Source organism: Melanerpes formicivorus, unplaced genomic scaffold (genome assembly GCF_026170545.1).
Source record: "Melanerpes formicivorus ecotype bairdi unplaced genomic scaffold, bMelFor1.0.p_v2 SCAF_19, whole genome shotgun sequence".
In the NCBI taxonomy this organism is placed as follows: Eukaryota; Metazoa; Chordata; class Aves; order Piciformes; family Picidae; genus Melanerpes; species Melanerpes formicivorus.
The window spans coordinates 7356233-7380574 of record NW_027142371.1 but is presented as its reverse complement, the minus strand read 5'-3'; the positions used below and the strand labels follow the sequence as shown (position 1 = coordinate 7380574).

The 24342-nt window shown below is 41.3% G+C and overlaps 1 protein-coding gene across 4 annotated transcripts in view; it reads left to right on the top strand.

Moving 5' to 3' along the window:
• The window catches only part of BCAS1 (brain enriched myelin associated protein 1), a 58193-nt gene that overhangs the window by 18076 nt on the left and 15775 nt on the right, over positions 1-24342 (top strand). For 3 of the 4 annotated variants that reach the window (XM_068149963.1, XM_068149960.1, XM_068149959.1), the window contains exons 6-11: positions 3008-3163; positions 3904-3948; positions 8999-9139; positions 12276-12311; positions 12633-12836; positions 22310-22477. In XM_068149963.1, coding sequence (XP_068006064.1) covers positions 3008-3163; positions 3904-3948; positions 8999-9139; positions 12276-12311; positions 12633-12836; positions 22310-22477 — 750 coding nt within the window. The remainder of the gene's footprint in view (positions 1-3007; positions 3164-3903; positions 3949-8998; positions 9140-12275; positions 12312-12632; positions 12837-22309; positions 22478-24342) is intronic. The other variant, XM_068149961.1, reaches the window with a different exon arrangement.

Sequence of the window (24342 nt, the reverse complement as noted above, 5' to 3'; positions counted from 1 at the left end):
TTATGACTTGTAGTATCTGTAAAAGCTAAAAGCAAAGCAAAGTTTCCCTGAATTGAATGCCAACACAAAACAAACAGCATTGCTGGTAAGTAAGAGAGAGGCTCCACAGTTGTAGCTTAAGAGCTGCACAAACATTCTGTGTTTGGTGAACCACTCTTTATTTTTGTGGTTTACAAAACTACATTCAGAACACAGCATAATTAAAACAAGGGCAGAATTCATGAATTCATGAAGCATTTACTATGTAAGCCAAAGAAAAGATAAATTATATGCCTGAAATGTTTCTCTGAGCCATGATTCATACAAACAAAAGTGCTGGCAGGAATACAATCTTTTGATATGTTTTTCTAATGAGTGAACTGAAACTACAGTATAAGTCTTTAAGGTGTTTATTATCCCCAAGTTTGACTTCTCAAAGAAATGAATTGAACATTTACATAGTATCTGTTAAGTTCTAATACTGACTTTCTTCTGTTATTTCTAGTGTTTTCTTTCATTATTTGCCTCCAGGGCTTTGCACAGCATATTATGCAGTGAGCTGCTACAGAGGGTTTTGTGGTTATTTGACTACAGCTCTGAAAATGTGACATTGTAGGACTCCACATTCTCTCCCTGATTTATATGCTGATGGCTTGAGTCTGTGCTCCTTCCTACAGCAGTATTCCCACGAAAGCACAAGATGGATCCAGATCTGAGTTGTTTCGCAGTAGCTAATGGCAGCTTTAACCTCGGAGTCCTGGAGTAGGGTTCCTTGTGCAGTAGTGAGTCTTCAGGGCTTGCATTTATGCTCTACAAGCTGGACTTGAGGAATTTTGGGATGGCAATGTGCTTCAAGCTCTGCACAGTTCTGCAATAGCTCTCACTTCTGCAGGGTGAAGAGTGGTTTTAACAGGGAGATACCCTGGAAGACCTGATGCTGCCTGTGGTAGTACTTGTCACCTCTGCAGCTGTCCCCAGTTATCTCTTGCTGTAAACAGTTGTTTGCTACAGTGCTTAGCAAAAAGATCCCTTCCTCCTAAACAGAGTGCAGGCCAACACCAGACCTGGGGATAATGTGTGTGAAAGCTTGGTTTGCTTGTTTTTGACAGCATCAACTAGCAAGGGGTTTGATAGCATCAAGCACTCCAGTTACGAAGCTAGTTTTGTTTAGCAATAGATCTTCTGCCTCCTATTTCTTTGGCCTCTTGCCTCAGGCCTTTGCTGGCCCTTTAACATTTGAAATAAAGCTAGCATTTTTCATATGACCAGGGCTCTTTAGATGGCATCCCTGGAAGCAGGGCTGCTGAAGCTGGCATGGTCATGCACGTTTTGCATGGGACATATTGTGCTTGGAGCCCCTCTGGCCTGTAACTGGCAGCTGGACAAAGTGGTGTGTTAGACCTTTGTAAGAAACTTCTAAATAGCTTGTTGAAGCCCTCTGAACTACTGTGCTGTGTTCCTTCCTGGGTAAACTTGGAATATGTTGGGTGGATAATTAGACAGAAGTCTGTTCTCGCAAGTAAAACCTTGCACAGTTTAACTCCTCAAATGCTGCATGGAAATTGGCCACTCCATATTCCTCTTTCCTGATGCCAGATTAGCCCTCTGAAGTTTTAAATATTTATGTCTCTTCAGTCTATTCCTTCCTTTAATGTCTTACAGAGATGCATGTCCTCTGAAAATCCTATACAAATGTTGTGGGTTCTTCAGTTGCCCAGTAAAAGCTCTCAAGAGTAGAACCTCAGTTTAACTTTTCCTAGTAAAAATAGCACTGAACAACTACGTCTTAATTGACAGGTTAGGAAAAACCCTTGGTGTCACTTAGACTACCAGGCAGGCTTTGAGAGCAGTGATTCAAAGAGACTGTTTTCTGGAGACATCTGGACATCAATTTTATTTCTTGTCTTGAATTGTTATTCTGGAGTGATCTAGACATCTAGTATCCAAACAACATCTTCAGTCATTGCCTCCTAAGTGTGTACTGTTGACAAGTTAGTTAGGGATGATAAGTTCTGCTGAAGAATTATGACACTATGATTGTCTGTTCAATGAAGTCTCAAATCCCCTACCAAAGTCAAGACCACCATTTTGTGAGACCAAATTTAATGGTCAAGCCTTGCAGATACTTAGACATAAGGAAGAAAGATTATTGGTAGCCAGATGTTGTAGAACTCTTAAATATTGAAAATGAAACATTGAATTGGGACAAGAGGACTTGTCTCAAGCTGCCCTCCCCTGCATGTTTGTGTTGGTTTTACCTGTGCAGGATCAAGGCAAAGGTGGCCCCAATGGCAGGCAAATTCTGCATAAAAGGGCACCAAGCTCTCTAAAATTCATGCAAGAAGGCTTGTTAAACAAACAAACAAACAAAAACCAACAACAACCAAAACCAACCCCCCACAAACCTTTGCCTAGGTGCTTAAACAGAAACTGAGTAGTTTAGTATTATACTTTTGTGAGTGCTTGACCATTGGATGGCTATTTCTGGGTTCTGGAAACTGTAGTTCCAGGAAGAGAGGAAGTAGCAGAATTACTTTGTCTTGTTGCTTCCCCTTCCCTTCCCCCTTCTTTTAATCTCTACCATGTTTGTGTTTGTTAGATGAAAATTGTTTCTGGAACTGCAGGATGCAGAACATCGGAAGCAATCTTTCTGTGGTACAATCAGACACTGAGCCATCACAGACCAAAACCTCAGCGTTTGTTCCTATTCACAAGTTCAGCCTTGAGAAGAGAAAAGCAGTGTTGTTTGGGATGCTGCATGCAACTTTATTTGTGTTTGTTGTACTTGATAGCTGAGAACAATGTTCCTCCAACCAACGGCAAATGCCCAATGTATTACAAGAGAGGGGCAAGTGATGGACAAATGCTCCGTTGTCTGGAATACGTAGGCTGGAGAACTATGGTTGGAATTAGGGTTGTGACTCTCAGCACAACATAATGCAAGTCACAAATGTTACTTTTTGCATTCCACTGGAAATTAAGCAAGCTAAGACTAAGGAAACTCTGCCCTCTCCCCCCTTTTTTTTAGGAGATAGATGCCTGCAACGGAAAAGACCTGCAGCAGGACTTGGCGGGTGTCAACGGTCTCACTGCTGAGCAACCTGAAAAGGCAGAGGTAAAACAAGACAACCCCCAATCATCTGCTTCAACAGAGAATTCCATCATGAGTTTCCTTAAAACGCTGGTAAGTTTGGGTTTGCCTTTTGCTTTTCATCTCTAGGTTGCACTTTAAATTGCTTATAAAAACCCATGTGGACAGGTTGAGCTAAATGCAACATTTGCTGTCACAGGCACTGAGAAGTAATGAAGCCAAACAGATGCCTTAGAGAAGACTTGGGTGTGATAGAAAGATCATGGAATCATAGAATGGCTTGGGTTGGAAGGGATCTTAAAGATAATCTAGTTCCAACACCCTGCTGTGGGCAGACACACTTCCCACTGGACTGGGTTGCTCAGTGCCCTATCCAAGATGTGTAGGTACAGTGCAGTTATGATCAAACGATAATAATCTACTCTGGAATCTTCTACATAAACTGCCACAGATGTGTGTAGATCTGAAGGCTTTTTTGCATGATGAAACTTTATTTTGTAATATCTCTAAAAGTTCATTTTTATGGATTAATTGATGGATAAGCTTGAATAACGTATCTTTGATCTAGATAATTTTCATTTTAGCCATTGACTTTAAGTTGTGCTAAAGAAATATTTATTTAATCAATATTCCCACCTGGGGGGAAAAGCAATATTTGTACCTTCACCTTTGTGCTAGGAAAAAACCACTGGTTTGAAACATAGTATCATAGTATCAGTCAGGGTTGGAAGGGACCACAAGGATCATCTAGTTCCAACCCCCAAACATGATTTTTTCAGATCTTTTGAAAGCCTGAGTTGGGTGTGACTTTGTTTTTCTTAAATTCATTTAAGGTTTCCCCAAGCAAAGCTGAAGCCAAAAGTGATTCTGAAGACAAGGTAGGCAGATTCCTCCTCCTGTCACTGGTCACTAGATGTTTTTGACACATGTGCCTACTCTTCATTTTATTGCTTCTTTCCCCAGTCAGTGTTATCACCTGAAATAATCAGAAATATTTTTTTCTCTGAATAAATGTGAAAGCAAGATAAGCATAAACTGCAATTCTTCATACCATATGTTAAAATCAGGATCTGAACTGTGGCATTTTCTGCAAGGCTGGTCATGACCTGACTCTTAACTCCATTGTTCACAGAGCTATGCAGAGCTGATGGTTTTTCATTACCAGTTGTGTATATATGTGTTGTTGTCTTACCTCTCAGCACCTGCTGAGGCTGCCACATCCTGGTAGGTAGGACAAGTGAGATCTCCCTGCAGCTCTGCAGCTAGGTGAGAAGGGATGTGGGCAGAAGCCTGCTCCCAGGTGCTGCCCTGCAGGGTCACTCCTGGTGTGCAGGAGGTTGAGTGAGATCAGTTTCCCCCTAAAATCAATAAAAAGCAGAAGGAGATCCCAACATGATGGAGCTGCTCTGAGCAGGACAGGGACTTCCAGGGTTCTTCCCTTTACATGCAGAGAAGAGGATCAGGGAGTGTTAAGCAGAGTGAACTGAGTGCTCAAGCTGTTGTAGTGCAGTGCATCAAGCTGACTACCAGAGTGTGTAATGTTCCCCCTGGGAACCGAAAACTGTACTGGTCAGACAGATACAGAATCAGTCTGAGAAATACTCCTACATGTGACAGGCAGCTGTGACCTCTTGCTTTTTCATTGCAAACCATTTGTTCTTGTATTCCACTGGTAAAAGGAAACTTTTTGGGGGGGGTGTCTGTGAGCAGTGATAGCCCTTTACATGCCAACTCAGAAAAACTTCTCAACTATAGCTTTCATTTGCTATTAGAGATATTGAAAACATCAGATTGATCCAATGTATCTAAACTTATTAAAAAACCCAACCCTACCCAGCCAAAATGTGGAAAAATCTAAGCTGTAAAAAAAAATTCTTCAGTTGAAAACAATCTTCTAAAATGGAAAAATGTAGGTGTTTAAAGACTTCTTGTCATTATTTTTTTTCATGTCCTGTCAGTGCCAGAACTTACAATAGTTTCAACAGAAGCAGAAGTGAGACCCTTTGTATCGAGCTGCCTTCTATCTTCTAGTGTTTCAGCAGCTTGCAAGCATATCACTGACACAACTTCCACATTATCTGTCCTTGCCCATCATTATGGCTATAGTAATTAAAGTTGTTCTTGCAATTCCTTTGGTCAAATGTAATTAAGACAAAGATGAAAACCTTAAAAAAGGATATGTCTTTTCCAGTGGAACTCTTAAGGAGCTAAAATCACTATAGGCATCCACACTTTTGTTTTCTATGCTTTTTTTTTTTCCCCTTTTCTTTTGTCCCACTCAGTTTATATAGCCTAATACTAAAATAGTGAAGTCATTCTTCCCAGAAAGCTTGGTGAGTACGTGGAGGGTACACAACACTCCCTGATTATAGCTCAATAATTCTAGACATCATCACCCAGGGCTAAGGTTTTTCCAAGCTATCCAGAAAAGGTAGTTATCAAATTGCACTGTTTGTGAGACTTGTAGCTTTTCCACATCTTCTGAAAAAACCAGTTGTCAGTCCCGTTTGCACAGCTGGCTTTATCAAGCTCACTCGTATGCCCCTGTGACAGGTGACTGTTGGTGCAGGGATACTGTAATTTGGAAACAAATATGCTGTTTGGGCTTGGCTTGCTATCACACCTGTGAGGGTAAACAAATACAGGTGACTAGCAGGATATGCAAACTTGTTATGTGGAAGTTAAATGGGAGTTGTTTTTTACAAAGAATTCCTTTATCTCCACTATCTTCCTGATACAAGGAGTGATATTTTCTCTGTAATAGAGAAAAATGTTAAAAGGGTTCACTTATCAACCATTGTATAGAAAAGCTGCAGATTTTTCAGCTGGCATATAAAATGAGATAATGGACATTTTCCCGCTGGGAAATGACTTCTATCTTGATGGCAATGGTGTGTTCTTAAGTGAGGCTTGTGCCCTTGTGCAGCCTGATGAGCCTTTCCTGAGTGCTGCCGTGCTTTCCAGTGGTTTGGCTGGTCATGCTTTGAGTCCTGGTCATGCTTTCATTTTGGCTGTTCATGCACTGCTTTTGCAGGGAGAACCTGTGTTTATCACACCAGGACTGGTACAGTCCCAATGTGCTCTCCCATGGCTGGGAGGATAGCCAAGGTCTCCAATAAATCTGAGGAACAGCCCTAGCCCACTTCATCTTTGCAGAGCACGGCAGCATGCTCCCTGCTGCTGTGCAGAGCTGTGCAGCATGAAGAAAGCTGTACTTGGTAGGTTTTGCACCAACATGTTGTCATCAGCAATGCCTCTGGCTTTAATCAGCTGGCTAAAGACATGTATTCTTTGAGCAGCCTAGGCGCACCCTTCATGATTGTTATTTCATCCGTGTAAATGCAGGAGTTTAGTATGAGCTGAGTCATATTTCCTTGGATTAATTGATCCTTTCCAAGTTTACACTAACCAACATGGCATTTGCATCAAATCTGCCCCAAATCAGCTTTCTGACCATTCTGTAGCAGATCCTAACTTGTTCCTGCATCATTGTATGTTTGGAAATACTGAAAATGATGCAGAGGGCTGGAGCAAAAAATGACCAATTTTAATTTTAGTGGCCACAGGCTCTTCATAGTACAAAGCACTTTGTAGGCAGTATGCACTTGCCTGGAATGAAGCAAACTCAAGATGGAGATCTCAGCTTCACGTGCACACACACATTATTCTGTACTCTGGAACTTTCCTCCTACCATGCTAGCTGTGATCAACCACAGTGCTTGGTCCTTCGCATTGTGAGCACTCTAGGTAGGCTGATTGTTTCTTTGCACTTTGTGTCTCTCTCTGCTTCTGTAGTTCTGGGAGTTCTTGTCAACTTGCTCTAAAGCATTCATGCAGTAAAGAATTTTAATTTTTGCCTTGTCCAAGTGTAAAAGAAAACAGAGTAAAAGAGAACAAGAGGACACAGTCTCAAGCTGTGTTGGGGGAAGTTTAGGCTTGAGATGAGGAGAAAGTTCTTCACTGAGAGAGTTTTTAGCCACTGGAATGGGTTGCCCAGGGAGGTGGTGGAGTCACCATCCCTGGAGGTGTTCAAGAAGGGATTGGATGTGGCACTTGGTGCCATGGTTTAGCCATGAGGTCTGTGGTGACAGGTTGGACTTGATGATCTTTGAAGTCTCTTCCAACTTTGGTGATTCTGTGAAAACAGAATAAAGCTTGAAGAGGGACAAGCTGATTACCCATAGGGAGAATGCTTGAGTCATTTGTCACTGAAATACAGGAAAAGACCTCTAAGGTCATCAACCCAATACCACCATGCCCACTAAACCATTTGTATTTCTTTACTGTATATTAGCCTGATTCTTAATTAAATCAGGAAATAAATTGGCTAAGGGAGACAAGAATTAAGTTCAGGGTAGTAGCTATTAGGAAGTAAAGAATACTTCATCTTCCTTTGTACAAGGTAATCAAAGGCATCTTTTTGCCGTAAAACCTAACAAGGAGACATTGAATAGTAAAGAATGCTGCCCTATAGCATTTGTGATTACTCATGTTATGGACAATGCCGTTACCATAAAGACTGTTGTGTTGTAATGCAACCTTGAACATGTCTGGTTTTGTATCTCCCCTCCTTTTTTACTTTACTGGAAAAGATTAACATTTGGGGGAAAGAAGAAAAACCTCTATTGTTCATGAGAACAAGCTTGTTCCCGAGGGTTGTGTTGGAGACTGGGGACGTGGGGGGAAATGACAAAAACAGCATCCTGAAGAGTGAAGTTTTGGGGAAGCACTTGGATTATGAATTAAAAATATTTTTTTACAATGCTGTGAAAAATTAAATGGAGCATATTAGCAAGTGTTGCTCAATTTTTTTTTCCAAGACTTGTTGAAAGTCATATATCTGAACAGGTTTGCCTCCCCCCAGTACTGGATAACTGAGTCTGCATTGAGCTGCAGGATCTGCTCCAACCTCTTAAAAAACAGCCTGATACTGCTTCTCCTCCTCATCCCCCCTCCTTATAGACATCTGCCACTGCTTCTTTCTCTTATAGCCCTTTGTAGTGGCTTTTTCCAATGTGCTGTCTGTTTGGGTTTTTTTTAGAGATCTAGTCTCTCCCACCACTATGCAGTGATTCCCAAAACAAGTGCCTCCTGCAGGCACCTGGGTCACGATGGAAAGGAAGCAGCACTCATTCAGCGCTTTTAGCGTCAGTCGATCACCACTATTTCTGATACTTTCATTTCATGCACATTAGTGCAAACTGGGCATATTTTCTGTAGCACGTCATGAATATGCATACTTCCGCTTTCATAAATAATGCATTATGCAAATCACTTTAAAGTCTCTAATACTGCAATGAAAAGAATGAAGATACTTTCAAAGCTTTATACATTCGCCTATTTCAACGTAATAAATCCCAGATTCAGTTGGTTACTAGTGCATTTAAAATGCAGACATCTTGGTCTCTGTGGGACTTGGGTCTCAGGCTGCGCCAGGGGAAGTTCAGGCCGGAGGTCAGGAGGAAGTTTTACACAGAGAGAGTGATTGCCCATTGGAATGGACTGCCCGGGGAGGTGGTGGAGTCGCCGTCACTGGAGGTGTTCAGGAGGAGACTTGACAGGGTGCTTGGTTACATGGGTTAGTTGATTGGGTGGTGTTGGGTGATAGGTTGGACGTGATGATCTTGAAGGTCTCTTCCAACCTGGTTTATTCTATTCTATTCTAATGAGGGGCAAATTGGTTTAATTTTCAGTCAAATGGATTGCTTGAGCTTTTATGTCTATTTTAGTACTCAGGTGAAAGAGAGTTGAAAAAAAAAGGGGTAATCACTCAGGGAAAAATAAACAAACCAACCCCCACAAATATAATTTGTTGTCCTGGGCAGAAAGAAAATGTTTGGATTTTAATGTTACATATATGAGTGACTGTCTCTTATGAACTAAGAACTTGACAAGAAGTACTCAACTTCAAATGCTGTTGTACAAAAGGGATCGAAGGTGGAAAAAGGCCATGGTGGGCAACCCGCGCCGAAGACAGCAGCAGATTCCCAAAGTAAAGGAGCCAAGAAAAAGAAGGCAGACAGTCCCAAGCTAGGACACAGTACATTTAGTAAACTCTTTAGACATAAGGTCTGTATAAAGCCCTAGCAAGAGCAGAATCCTGAGCAGTAACAGATGGCTCCTGTCACCAAGCAAAGTTATTAAATTGGTAACTGAAATCAGCATCAGGCCAGCTGGGCAGTGCTCTGGACACCGCTGGCATGAGTATTTCTGTGCCGTGAGTTATGGAAACAACACTCATGTGCAATGTTTCCCTTGTTGTGCCATCTGTGAATTCAGGATTCTGAAACCAATTGTCTAACCTTCCCTGCTACATACTTCCCAGTTACTAATGCTCATTAAACTTCCCTGCCCACTTAAAATAAAAGGTACTGATAAACAATGGACAAACAGCACTTGCAGTTGTAGGACATGTTTAAGAGCTCAGTCCAACTGTAGCCAAGGCTTCATGATCCACATTGCCTTAGCAGGCACTGTCAAGGGGTGAAAATTGGTGATCTGGTGAATTGGGACAGTTGGTATGGCATAGAGAAGGTTAAACCATAGAATTCCTTTCAGAAGTAGTTACAGTTCACTGAAAACAGAAGTTATTGCTGGTTGAATTCTAGGTTTAGTTTAGAGGGAAGAAATCTGTTTTTTCAAGGGTACTTTGAAGTTGCTCACTATGCATAACTTCGTTGTGCAAATGGTTGTTTCAGAGGACATTAGCTTTTTATTTTTTGGGGGGAAAAACAAACACTGCAGATTTTTGTCTCAAGGTCCATATTTGTGCATTTCTGCACTCTGAAGATAATCTGCCACAATGTTCTGTGGCAGGGAAGCAGAGAATTTAGTGTTTTAGCCCAAAAGGATGAAGAAACAGAGACCCTTCCAACGGGGGAGGAAAGTAATTAATACTTAATGCTCACCCAAAACACCCACATAGAATTTCTGGTGAGTAGGGGGCTTTACAAGCAAGGACACAAGGCAAAGAGAGTTCTTGAAGAGATTTTCAAAACAAAAATGTTCTCTCCACTGTCTTTTTTCATTTGTTTTCTTGAGATAGAAATGTGATCTGCATATTACTGGGACTATTGTTATTCCTTCAATGGTTTTTAAAACCACAGTTAAATGGTTTTCAATGTTCTACCTTCAATGGTCTTAAAACCACAATGGTTTTAGTACCACGGTTCCTGCCAACAGCTTAAAGTTACGATCTCCTCCTGAGTATACTAAATTAACAGCTAATGCTTTTAATATTTAATACAATTAAGATACAAATGATTTGCTTATAGTTGAGGCTTCCTAGTAGAAATCATACCTGGCTAGCATTTTTAAGGTGCTAAGCCTCATCTACAAGAGCTCAAAATTTTGCAGTGAGTTGTTTGGAGAGCTGATTAGTTTCCATTAGGTTATTTGAGAGAATTTTAAAGAAGCAGTTACCATGAAGGAATACAACAGCATTAAGATTTACACCAACAAAATCAGTCCCATAAAATCTTATTCCTTTTACAGATTTTGTTGTTGTTGTTGTTTCAAAGATTATTTTTCATAGCTTGCTTTCCACCTACAAAATATGGAGGCAATAAGTGAGGTATCATTTATGACGTATCAAGAATAAAGGAGAAGGATTCAAATGGTGCCAACAGTTGGCTTGTAAGTGGAGATTCAAATCAGAGCACTGCTGTGACAGGCAAACCCTGAAGTTATCCCCTCTTGTAAGAAAAGAACTCTTTCTATACATGCTCTCTCATTTGAGATGCCTTACCATGATGTGCCAACTAGATTAATAGGTAATGAATTAATTTGAAATCATCATTTTAATATCTGAATCCATATTTAAGAACTTTCTCCTCTGAATATTTTTTTCTCTGCAAGTCTTCCAAAGTGCACTTCTTTGTGTCTTAGGTAAGACTAGCTTGACAATTAGGTGAACAGAAACATTGTTTTTCAGTGTCCTGTGTTGACATGAATACTAACTGTCTTGTGAATGCTGTTTTCCTAATATAAATCCATAGCATAACCTGATGCAGTGTGATTTGGCCATTTGACCTCAAACTCTGAGTTTGGATGGCATTTGACATTGGAGTCCCATCTGTGTATACTTGCCTTGCATTGCATATCATTTTTGCAATATAACTCTACTGATTTACAGAATTTTTACTTGGAAGGGAAGGGTTAATCATTTGTTTTCAACATTAGTACTAAAGGCAGCTCACAGCATTACACTACTTATCACTGGCTCTAGATCTTGTTCATTAGACTCAACCACACACACAAAAAAAGTTCTTGGCTCCTGCAAAACAATTCTCACCTATTCTTTCAAGAAAGCTGCAGAGTGTGTGGCAGGCTGCCTAAACCTAGGGGCACTGGGCTCACATTTACTTGAGTTTGTGGCTTGATGCTCCTCTGTTTTCCAGCTCAGATGCTCCTTTTCAGCATAAGTTATGCTGGATGTTAGGGTCAATAGATAGTGCTATATATCACTGGTCAGGAAGGAGTTTTGCTAACTGAATCCCTCCTACTTTTGTGTATTTTGATGAAACCAGGAGACCCATCACTGAATATTTCTATTTGCAAAACAATAAATCCCACCTAATGCACAAAAGTATTAGTGGATGGACTAAACCAGCCTCCAGCACCTGCAGAGTTTCTCTTTGTTGAGCTGTGACTCCTGCATCTGAGTTATAAAGCCACGGCTGTTCTGTGCCCTTCATTTCCAGGCAGTCATCTGCCTCTGTTTCATGTCCCAGAAAGCAAAGCTTCCCACTTGGAACGTGGTGTTAGCATGTCCCAGACTGGTATGCAATTCCCTCAGTGGAAAAGGCTCAGCTCTGGCTTGTATGTGTGCACAGAGACTCCACTCAGAAAAATCTCTTCTATTGTCTTAAAGCCCTGTGTGATGTCTTTCCTGGAGAAACTGAGAATGTGCATGGAAAAACACATTTTTAAACAATAGGTTGAGGACTGCAAGTGCAGCAGTGTGAGCACAAAACAATTCCACACAAGGCTGCAACAGTGCTGCAGGTAGAGGAATGAGAGATGGCAATCCCTCCAGGCAGCCTTGCCTCTGCCAGGGAGCAGTTTCCATGGTTGCATGAGCCAGGACTTTCACAAACATTCACTAAAAATAAAGTAATTTGACACAGACAATTCCTGAACTGTGTAACTGTGAGCACTGACATTGCCAGAAACAGACTTGTCTTTGTGTTTTGTTTCCCTTCAGGCTGCAAAAGAGACCCAACAGACAACTAATACGAAAGTGAGTAGGATGATTCAAGTTATTTGTATGAATACTGAATAATTATTCTTACTGTCGGTTCCAGCCTAAAAGACAGCATTTTAATTTATCAATTAATCATCTCTGTTATGAAAGGTGGGTTACTATGTAATTTGCTTCCTCTGTTCAAAACACTACCTTATTTGAAAGGAGAGGGATGCAGCTCCTTGTTGCCTTGTGTATCCTGTGCAGCCATGGTCTGCTGTGCAGTTTACCTTTTGTACCAGGTGATGCCTGAATGTGCTGCAAGTATCTTGTGCTTCACGTGTTTCCAACAGCCTGTATGTTCCTATTTCTTCATAGAGCACTGAACAGCAGCCTGTTATTTCCGTAAAAACGGACAAAAATGTCCCTTCCTCTCAAGATGTGCAGACAACTAAACAGAATACAAAAGCTCCTGAGCCCGCAGCTCAACAGCATACAGTGGTCTGTGAAGCCCCCAAAGAGGTGACGAAGGAGAGGGCATCATCTACTCCTATGCCACTGAGCAAGCTCTTTTGGAAAAAGGTATGTCTCTATTTCAGAGCTGATCCATCCCACAGCTCCATCTTCACACATCATCTAGAGTTACTGCTAAGCACACTTACAGTGCAGCAATCAAAGCTGCAAAGCAGGACAGAGCCCACATGCATCAATGATATATTTGCCCTTTTTTTCCTTCTCCTTCCTTCCTTTCCTTCTCCTTCCTTCCTTTCCTTCTCCTTCCTTCCTTTCCTTCTCCTTCCTTCCTTTCCTTCTCCTTCCTTCCTTTCCTTCTCCTTCCTTCCTTTCCTTCTCCTTCCTTCCTTTCCTTCTCCTTCCTTCCTTTCCTTCTCCTTCCTTCCTTTCCTTCTCCTTCCTTCCTTTCCTTCTCCTTCCTTCCTTTCCTTCTCCTTCCTTCCTTTCCTTCTCCTTCCTTCCTTTCCTTCTCCTTCCTTCCTTTCCTTCTCCTTCCTTCCTTTCCTTCTCCTTCCTTCCTTTCCTTCTCCTTCCTTCCTTTCCTTCTCCTTCCTTCCTTTCCTTCTCCTTCCTTCCTTTCCTTCTCCTTCCTTCCTTTCCTTCTCCTTCCTTCCTTTCCTTCTCCTTCCTTCCTTTCCTTCTCCTTCCTTCCTTTCCTTCTCCTTCCTTCCTTTCCTTCTCCTTCCTTCCTTTCCTTCTCCTTCCTTCCTTTCCTTCTCCTTCCTTCCTTTCCTTCTCCTTCCTTCCTTTCCTTCTCCTTCCTTTCCTTTTTTTCTTCCTCTGCCAGCCCCCTTTTTTTTCTCTCTTTTTTTCTCTTATTGACATCATGGAAGAAGCAAATTTATTCTTCAACAGTTCAACACATTTGTTAAAAATCCCACACAGATCAAAGCTTTATTTAGCAAATAACATCACTGATAGAGATAATAGCTGAAAAAAACCCATTTCATTCTTATAAGAACTGTTTGCTTTAGTTCTATATATCTGAAAACCTGGAATCTGGTGGGCCTATTCTTGCTCAATAGCAGAAGTTTTATACCAAAATGGGAAGACATGTGTTTCCTCAGGTTAAATAATGATTTTAACTAAAACTGGGACTAACTTTGAAAACATGGTTCCTTTTCCCATGATCCTTAGTGGTTTATAAGCTGAAGGTTTATTATTTTCTTGTTTCATTTAAGAGAAGAGCTGTATTAAATTTTACTGATTCACTGTATGTTGAATAACTGCTTTTCTGGGCTGCTGTTCAAGTTCAAATCCCAGAAATGAGCTCCTTCCAAACACACAGATGCTGAGTGAGCAGCTAGCCCTGCAGGTTCTTAAGCTGTATTTTCCCTGCTGAGCAGTGATACCAGAGATACAGTTTGGATATGTCACCTACATTAGAAAAAATATAAAAAGAAAAGAAAAAGTAAAAAGGTTGCTGAAAATTACAGAGTAAATATGCTTGAAAACAATCTAAGGTTGAAATACAGAATCATAGAATCAGTCAGGGTTGGAAGGGACCACAAGGATCATCTAGTTTCAACCCCTCTGCTATGGGCAGACATCTCACACTAGATCAGGCTGGCCAGAGCCTCATCCAGCCTGCTCTTAAACACCTCCAGGGATGGGGTCTCAACCACTTCCCTGGACACCCCATTCTAGGGCTTCACCACTTTCATGGTGAAGAACTTCTTCCTCGTGTCCAGTCTGAATCTCCCCATCTCCAGCTTCATTCCATTCTCTCTAGTCCTATCACTACCTGATATCCTAAGAAGTCCCTCCCCAGCCTTCTTGTAGGCCCCCTTCAGATACTGGAAGGCCACAATAAGGTTACCTTGGAGCCTTCTTTTCTCCAGACTGATCAGCCCCAACTCTTTCAGTTTGTCCTCATAGGAGAAGCGCTCCAGCCCTCTGATCATCCTCGTGGCCCTTCTCTGGACATGTTCCAGCACATCCATATCCCTCTTGTAATAGGGGCTCCAGAACTGGATGTATTACTCCAGGTGGGGTCTCACCAGAGCTGAGGGAGAATCACCTCCCTTGACCTGCTGGCCAAACTTCTCTTGATGCAGCCCGGGATCTGACGGGCTTTCCAGGCTGCAAGTGCACATTGAGAGCTCATGTTGAGCTTCTTGTCCACCAGCACCCCCAAGTCTCTCTCCTCAGGGAGATATTTGCTGCTTGGGACTTAATTTTCTGTGCAACTGATATAATCAGGTACTTAAATGAAACAAAAGTTGTAGAAGAGGGAGAGGGAGGGGTTTTATATAGTTATTGCTGCAGAAGCCTCCTTTGAGTAGTGTAGCTTACATGAAAAAAAGATGGGAGGCAGGAGGTAAGCTGAACATCAGGACAAAGTAAGGGGGGGCAAAAAAAGCTTTCTGGCAGATGGTTGCATGCAGTTTCAGTGTAAAACTGAGAGTAATAAGTCTAGTCTGAAACTTAGTCAGTCATTTCATAATGAAGTAACAAGATCTTTTGTGTTTGAAAAAGAAAAAGCATGTAAAAAGGGAACATTTTCCTGCAGAAAAGTAATGACAAACCTTCCTGTGGAGGTGAAATTTGTGGTGATGGTTGGTTTATACAAAAAAAAAAAACCCAAATCTGATTCTGTCAGTTTTCAAATCTGGTTTTGAAACCTTATCTTGGAAGATTAACCCAAATGAATGTAGTTATAAATATTTTACTGCTCTGCATAATGTGGGTTCTGTCCACAGTGAACATCAGCTCCCCATAGCTGGCATTACAGCTAAGCTATTCTAGGTTTAGCTACCTACTCTGTGTTTATTTAACCTGAATAGCAATCTTCATGAGCAGTCCTGCTATCTGAGAGGGAAAAATCTTCAACCAAACTTGTCTTTTACTTCTGTTTGTTCACAATGCTTAAGCATCGTCTGCTCAGGCCAGTGAACAGCTAGTGCTGTAGAGCACTCTCTACAACTCCATGAGTGTTTTCATTGCTTCAAAAAAATATGAAGAGCTAGCTGAATCATTTATGCAAATGCACCAAAGTCCAATAGTATGTGAAATCTGAACTTTGTTAAATGAGCCCATTGCTGCTTAGCTAGAAATTCTTGAGTGTGGAATCGTGCTGAGACCAAATTTTTGGGTACATTTCCTGGAGTACATTTCTGCAGTGGAGGACTGGATTTGGTCCTAAGAATTATTGTTTGGGTTTTTTTTTAATTAAAAAAATAATCTGCCTGCTTGAGTGTTGAAACTCTGCCTATAAGAGGCTGATGCTGCTTTACTGAATTTTCTTGACAGAGAAGGATATTATATTTCCTTTGATGAAAGACCTGGTGACCCAGTCAGCTTGAAGCTAAATAAAAAAATTAAGGATAGATGTTAAACACAATTAAATATTTTTTTCTTTAAGTCCTTAGAGTACAGGTTAGCCTCAAACTCATCTTGGTTTGATGTTTTTGGTTTTTTTCTGCAGTGATTCTATCTCTGTGGCACACTTAGTGTACTCCCCTTTGGCTAGGATAGAGAACCAACGCTGGCAACTATTCTAAATAGATGTACAATTCAGAGTGGTCTGTAGTTTTCCTTTTGAACTGAAAAATAGCAATGACAACCCTCAATACATCCACAGTTCAGATCCAGCTTCTCTCTTTCCAGGCAATCTCTTAAATATCTATCTTCTGATGAGCTTTCACTTCAAAGTAAAGCTAATGAAGTGCCTGTCAACACATTGCAGCTATGCTCTGACTACAGATGAATAAATATGTAAAAGGAAGAAAAATCCTTATTCAGCTCCTCAGATGGAAACCACTTTGACTGTATTTGCCCTGTTTCCTGAACAGTCTGCACAAGAATTTTCATAACTGTTGCTCAACTGTTTGTCATCCTAGTTTGGTTTGGGTTGTTTTTGTTGTTTTGGTTTGTTTGGTTTGTTGGGGTTTTTTTTCCCCTCAAATACTAAGGAATATGAATAGAAAACTGCAGTTAGTGATTTCACATATCTGTGTTGGAAACCTGGTTTCAAGACCTTGTAGATATCTGATCAGAGCAGAAAGACATGATCAGAGCAGAAAGACATGACACTTCATTTATATCTGATCAAAGCATGCCAGTAAATGATGGAAGAAAGTGACTGAGGGAGTATTATTTAGACTGCTCAGTGAATTATCTTTAAAAGTGCAGAGTTTTAATTATCTTTCTTTTAAGCTTTTGCCATTCTGTTGCCATACAAACACAGAAAATTGTGCCCTTTATGCACTGGTAATACAAACCACAAACTGGTTAACTATTAAGTGAAGCAGCACAACACTTTTTCCAGCTTGAGTCTGCAACCATACTCAGCCACGGGAAAGCAAAGATAAATATTTGGGTGGAGTGCATAAGACAAATGTTCAAACTATCCAGGACTTACCAAGTTCCCAAAGTAGCTTACCTGTTCCCATATTGAAATATACCACCTGTCAGGCAGGGGAGAAAGGGATTCTGGATGGGTTTTGCTGGGTAAACAGATGAAGGAACTTGAAAGATGTTTCCCCTGGTTGAGAGTGAGGAGCACAATAAACAATGGGCTTTTGGGGGCCGTGTCACAGCGTGACCACTGGTATAGCTGCCAACCTTACAACACGAAGGCTCTTTGACTTCCTCAACCCAGTGAGTAAAACCAAAAGGATTTGAGAGTCAGAACCATGCTTGTGGGCTCTTCACAACCCATTGTGCTTTAACCATAAGCTGACAGTCATTAATATGAACTGGTCAATGGTCTGAGCTTCCATAGCCAAGATCTGCTGAGTGGCACCTTCAGGCAGCAGCTACAGGTCACAGGGGACTTCAGAGTGGAGGTCTGAGAGCACATCGGTAATTAAAGCTGAGCTATCTTAACTGCAGCAACGTCCATCATCTTTGTGTTGGCAAAGGAGGGCAGGAAGGTGGGTTAAAGTCTCTCTAACCCTTCTGCTTCCTGCCTGTGAGTCTACCAGTGGCAGGAACAGATCTCAAGCATAAGCACTCTTTTAAGTGGAAATTTCTTGAGCAAGAGGTCATCTCGCATATACATTGTTAAGGTAAAAGAAAAACTGCTTATACAAAAGGTATGACCCAAAAAAGCAGAACTTTTTTTTGTGTCTAATGAAATGCAGTGAAGAGTGCCAGTTCAGACTCCAGCACAAAATCAAAGCAGGGTATAATGTTTACCTCAATTTTGAGGTAACATGGAGCAAGCAAAAGGAAGACACCTATCAAAAGTTATCCAGGTCAAAACCTAACTCACACTTTCATGAGTCAAGGGTTTTTATGGGGCCTAGATAAGAAAATGGCGTGGTGATACTTCCCCAAAACAACAGGAGAGTTTGTAGGAACTAGAAGATGACTCAAAGCAGACACAAGCTTTGCAGCACAACTGTTTCAAGTAAGCTTATTACTGAGGGGGGTGGAAAATAGGGATGCTGTCATCTAAAAGCTGAGCGAATGTTTCCCAAACACAGTGAAGCAAAAAGCCTCAGAAAATACTCTTAGAAGACACAACTAGCAAGGGCAAATTAAAAGATTATTCTCAAAAGTAAAACAAAGGTAACTCTGTATTAGGAAGAGCAAAGGATGGCACTCAACTTTCTTCCAGCAAATGTACCTTGAAATGTTTTCTAAGCTTGGCAGAGTGCCTTTAAAATAGAAAATAAATAAAATAACCCAGCAGCACTTCTGTCTCCCTGGTGCATGACAACAATAGCTGCTGACTTAGGCTGAATTTATTACCATCTGTGTCTAAGGAAACTGGAGGCAGAATTTGAACCCCTGGATCCAGCAATCTCAGTTGATTAAATTTATAGGTATAAGGAGGTAACTTTTATGAGAATGTTTATGCACCAAAGACTCATGAAACTGATAGAGCTGGGCTGATTGCAAATTATTATAAACAAATTGCAGTTTCTTCCCAAAACTAGTCACAAAACTTGATATAACTTTTGCTTTTCTCTCAGGAAAGGTAAAAAAACCTGAGCCCCTTGCTCTAGAGAACAGTTTAGGTTAGTGTAACACCATTAAAATGTTATTGGCCTCGTCTTTGTCAGGCTCTTCCTATTACACTTTCAGTTCCTGCCAGAAACACCTTGGTGATTCTCCTGAACACAAAAATGGAATGTTTTTCCTAGTTTCTTAGGAGAAATGGGGGAAGAAATGAAAACTCTGTTCTTAAAAGTTTATCAGAAACCTGCTTTGCTGGAAGGAGTTTTCCCATCTAGCAAGAGACTATGCATAAGCATTCTCTGAAGTATGCAATATACCATGTCATGTGTCACCAGTCTCCAGGAATCTGCCACCTTGGGCAGTCTCAGAAGAGGATTTTGTGATGTTTCTAGAGTTTCCTTATGTCCCAACATGTCTGAATACCTTTGTCTGGTTGCACAGAAGTTGTGGAACCTCCAGTCTCGGAAATATTAAATGCTCAACTTGACAAGTTCCTCAGCAACATTATGCAGGAAGCTGGATTAGGCCTCCATTGATATTTTTGAGACCATAAAATCATAAAAGGAAATCTATAGCATTAGTCAATTCAATCCTACAGAGGAAGATGGTTATGCAAGAGAGCTCCCTGGTAATAGTTACAAGAAATTCATCATAAAATTTTTAATAGCAACCCTAGGATCTCAAAACAAGATAAGATAACCTGTAACCTCTGCAACAACTTTGATATGCCTAATAGTGCCAAATCAGAGTAACTTACATTGTGTACCCAAATGAAATTAATTTTCTTTTTAACATGAAAGAAGTTATTTTAAACCAGGCTTTAAACCTTCCTGAGGCCTTCTGCAGAATCCATCAAGAAATGTACAAGAAGTCACTGATTACTTGAGACAAATCAATCTTTCTGAATAGCTGACTATCACTTAGCTCTCTTCTCTTTTTTTAAATAGACAGTGCTTTTCAGAGTTTGGCATTTTGCCCCAGGATGTATTTGTTATCAGTAGTGACACTAACACCATGGCATAGACATAGCTTGAGAGACAAAACTAATTTAGGTTGCAGCTGTAACTGCGTAGCAGTAATATGATCCCAAACTGCAATCTTTGAATGATGAGCTCCCAGAAGCTAGGTTGCTGCTTTATTGAGCCACTGTTTCAACTCATGCAATGAATCATTTCCTTCAAGCAAATAGATGGTGAATTGATTACAGGTATGTGTGAATAGGCAGCGATATAGATTAAAAATATTATAGATTGATTATCTCCAAAATGTTCATAAATATAAATTAAATCTGCAATTCCATGGAGAAGCAGCCTGTGCTGCAGTCATCTCAGGCAGCAGGGGACAAGGAATATTTATTTCCTCATCATTATTCTCCCTCTACCCCACCCCCAAAATATTCATTTCTTCCACAAAAGAGGAGCAAAGAACAAAGCAAAATCGCTCATGCTGCTAAGCCCATGGTGAGTCCCCGTCTTGCATGTGGGGTCCCCTTCAATTGAAAGAATATGATGGAACTAAAAGGCATAATGCTGGGAGAAAACTGCATAAATATATTGAATGGCTTCTGTATGGAGAACTACATAAATTAGGATTATTTGGGGGTTTGGGGCTCCAAAAGGAGTTGACAGAAAGGATGATGACAGCAGCATACAGAATGACGACTGTAACACAAAAGGTGAACAGGAAACAAATCCATCACTGCTCAAAATAAAAGCAGTGGAGTATCAAATAAAATTATTTAATGACAAATAAAATTATTTAATGACAAATACAAATAAAATACTTTTTTTTTTTAAAAAAATCATACTTTAGCTGAAAAAGCCATTGCCATAGAGTGCTACTGGAAGTCAGGAACTTAAATCAACTCAGAAAATGCCGAGCTAAATTTCTGTAGGGGAAAAACAAATCCATCAGGGGCTATTAAACCAAAGATACTCCATGAGAATCACCATTCTGAAGCCCAAATGAAAAGTGTATGAGGGCAGTAGTACTGCAAGTTGCCGTTGCAGGAGGCATCCCCTTTTTGCCGCTCTCAGTCAGGAGCTGGGGTTGGAGTGAATCTATGGTATTCTCTCTTAAATTCTCCTTGTGCTCATGTGGCCAAAATGAATTTGGTCAAAATAACTGTGAGTATGAATTATGTGTGAAGACTTGTAAGTACATGTAAAAATTGTGAAATGTCCCTCTGGGATTTATATGCAGCAGTTCTTTCCTACAGTAACCATAGCACACATTGCAGCTGGAACTGGGCTATATTTTTAAGCAGCAGTATGTGTTGAAATGCCAATACCTGTGGTAATTGCCTCTGTTTGATTTAGTACTGAAGGCTGGGGGTGTAACATCCTGGTTTTCCGATGCTCTTCACCTCTCTGCTATAGGCTGCAAAGTGACAAAAGGCTTGCCCCATGTCAAATTACCTGGTTGTTAGCATATGAGTCACTTTTTGTGGCAGAAAGAAAATACTTTATGAGGTTCAGTGGGATGGGAATTAATTAGCAGTTTTTGAGAGGACAGGAGAGTGTTATCTGCCAGGACACTTACAAAAGGCAGAATAGTCAGCTAAGGAAATGCATGTTCAGCGGTGTCTCCACCTCCTACAGCAGAACCGTGCCTCCTGCTCACATATTCTGCTCTGCACGGGTCTGGCTCACTTAAACACAGTTAGCATTCCCAGGACAGCCTTGAGAAGGCTGTGGAATGAGACATGCAGGAGATTAATCAATAAATCTTATGGGCATCCATATTTCAGAGGAATTTACAAACCACATGCCTGTGATTTAAGTACTGTTATAGTAGAAGGAACTTTCTAGTAATTCACAAAAGCTCAGTGGGACCCAAAATCCTTCTACAAAGGCAACATTGCTGAATACCCATCAGCTTTTCTTGAACTCAGATGAAGGTCAACACTATCAAAGAGGGTGACTGTGACCCATGGGATTAAGTGAAGTAATAGATGAGCTACTTAACTACCTTGTACCTCAAGATGTCATTTATATCCTTGCAACTGGGAAGAGGAACTAGTGCTGTGAATGTGACCAGTCTGAAAATGCCGTGGCTGGAACATTGCACTTTTATATTTCACTCTCTAACGAGGGTGGTAAACAGAGTTTTGACAATTAGTAAAGTCCATGGTGTGTTTTAATTACTTAATCCTATTCTTTATTTTGTATGCATACTCCTGGGTATGATCATTCTTGCTTTTACTTGTTTTTAGCTGCATGTCATCTGCTCATGCCATATACCACTGTAAATCTTTTTGCTCCAGTTTTCTTTGTAAATCTTAATCAAAGATCAGTTGTTGTGTTTGGGAACTGGTGCTGTGGTACAAGAAAGGCTATTTCTTCACTTTAAACAAGTATTTAAAATTCCACCATCTCATATACTACTTTGAGTTGGGATGAATCAAATTCCTGAAGAAACCTGGCTGGATACAGTGATGCTGAGAATGCTTCCACACCACAGTTATTTTCCAAACTGCACTGCTGAAGTACCTGATTGTAACCTCTTAAAAACAAATAAACACACACACCCCAAAAACAAACAAACAAACAAAAAACCAAACAAAACCCCCCTTATTGATTCAACCTGACTGTCTCTTCCACTTTGTTAATATCTTCCCAAACTAACCCCAGAATGCATCAGATGAAGCAGAGATCGTGAGCAATGAAAAAGCAGAGGCGCCTTTAGAAGCTGTGACTCCTGAAAAAGATGAGATTAAAAGCCCAGAAGCCACAGAAGTGAAACCTAGAAGAGAAGAAAGTAAAACTCCTAAAGCAAACCTGAGGAAGTTCTTTAAACTGGTAAGCAGACACTGCATTTCCAGAGTTCAGTGATGTGTTCCCTTTAATTAAGGCTTGATGCTGGCGGGGGGGGGGGGGTGGGGGTGGGGGTGGAGAGGAGCGGGAGGGGAAGGTCTTTAAAAATCCTTCTAAAATTAATGTCTGTGAGAATCCAGGGATGAATCTATACCAATTTCCAGAGATATGTGACCTTGCACACCCACCCCGCAGCCCACTGCCCCCGAAGCCTCCACTGGTCCCTGCCCCGGGTCCCCCCGCGCATCTCGCGTTCTGCATCTCCCTCTCGTGGCTCTCCCGGGAACGGCCCCGGGGCTGCTACAGCTCCCTGGGCTCCGACCTGGCCGTCTTCCCGTCATCGAGGTGACCCGTGGCGTTTGAAGAGGGAAATGCCACGGTAGCATTCGTAAGTGCCACCGGGGAAGCCTTCAGTTTCACAAACAGGTTCCTCGGGGTAATGCGAGATGTGCCTACAGGTGTGTTAACTCTTAGTCGCGGCAGCACTGCTGTCCCAGCTCTGCACCTTTCTAAGTCCTGGGCTTGCTTCAGTGAGGTGTATTTTTAGTAGGGAAGCATTTATAATGTTTTTTTACAGTTTATGTAGGCTGCCTAAACTGGCAGGTAAAAGGATACAATTGCTAATGACGCGTGAGACAGAAACATTAAAGACACAAAGTAGAATCTAATCCTCATTCCCAGAACACCGGAGAGAGGAAGGAAACCACCAAGGTGATAAGGTGGCTTGTTGTCATCCTGTGGTTATAGGCATGAAGCTGTCCTGATGGCTTTGTGTGCTAGCAGCAGCCAGACTCTGTTCCTCAAAAGCGTTCAGACAAGTGGCCAAGAGAGAAAATAACCCAAGTCTAGAACTAATACTTCTCTGTTTAAAATTGTAGCAGGCCTTGAGGCTGTCTGTGGTAATTGATCTGTTTTGGCACAGTTCACAAATGTGTATGGAAGATTTCTTTTTTTTTTTTTTTTAATCAATGCTTTTTTATTTCCAGGCAGCTACATGGTGTGGGTGTCAGAGCAGCTTATGCATTAAGATTTTAAAGAAGTAATTTCTTACTGCACAATGCAATAAATAGCCCAGGCTGGCTGCTCACTGGTACATGCTGGTGTGAGCAGTCACATTGCCAGAGGTTAAAATCTGTGAGTGAGCTCACAGAAGGTGCATGCAACAGCCCAAATCCTGGTGGGTTTTTTGGTTTTGTATGGGTTGGTGTGTTCGTTGTTTGGGTTTTTTTTTTAATTTCCAAAATGTTGGGGTTTGGTTTATAGAATCATAGAATCAACAAGGTTGGAAAAGACCTGAAAGATCATCAAGTCCAACCTGTCACCCAACACCTCATGACTACTAGACCATGGCACCAAGTGCCATGTCCAATCCCCTCTTGAACACCTCCAGGGATGGTGACTCCACCACCTCCCTGGGCAGCACATTCCAATGCCTAACAACTCTCTCTGTGAAGAACTTTCTCTTCACCTCAAACCTAAACTTCCCCTGGCACAGCTTGAAACTGTGTCCTCTCATTCTGGTGCCAGTTGCCTGGGAGAAGAGACCAACCCCCTCTTGGCTACAAACATCCTTCAGGTAGTTGTAGACAGCAATAAGGTCTCCCCTGAGCCTCCTCTTTTCCAGGTTAAACAATCCCAGCTCCCTCAGCCTCTCCTTGCAGGGCTGTGCTCAAGGCCTCTCCCCAGCCTTGTTGCCCTTCTCTGGACAAGTTCAAGAGTCTCAATATCCTTCTTAAATTGAGGGGCCCAGAACTGGACACAGTACTCAGGGTGTGGCCTAACCAGTGCTGAGTACAGGGCACAATGACTTCCCTGCTCCTGCTGGCCACACTATTCTTGATGCAGGCCAG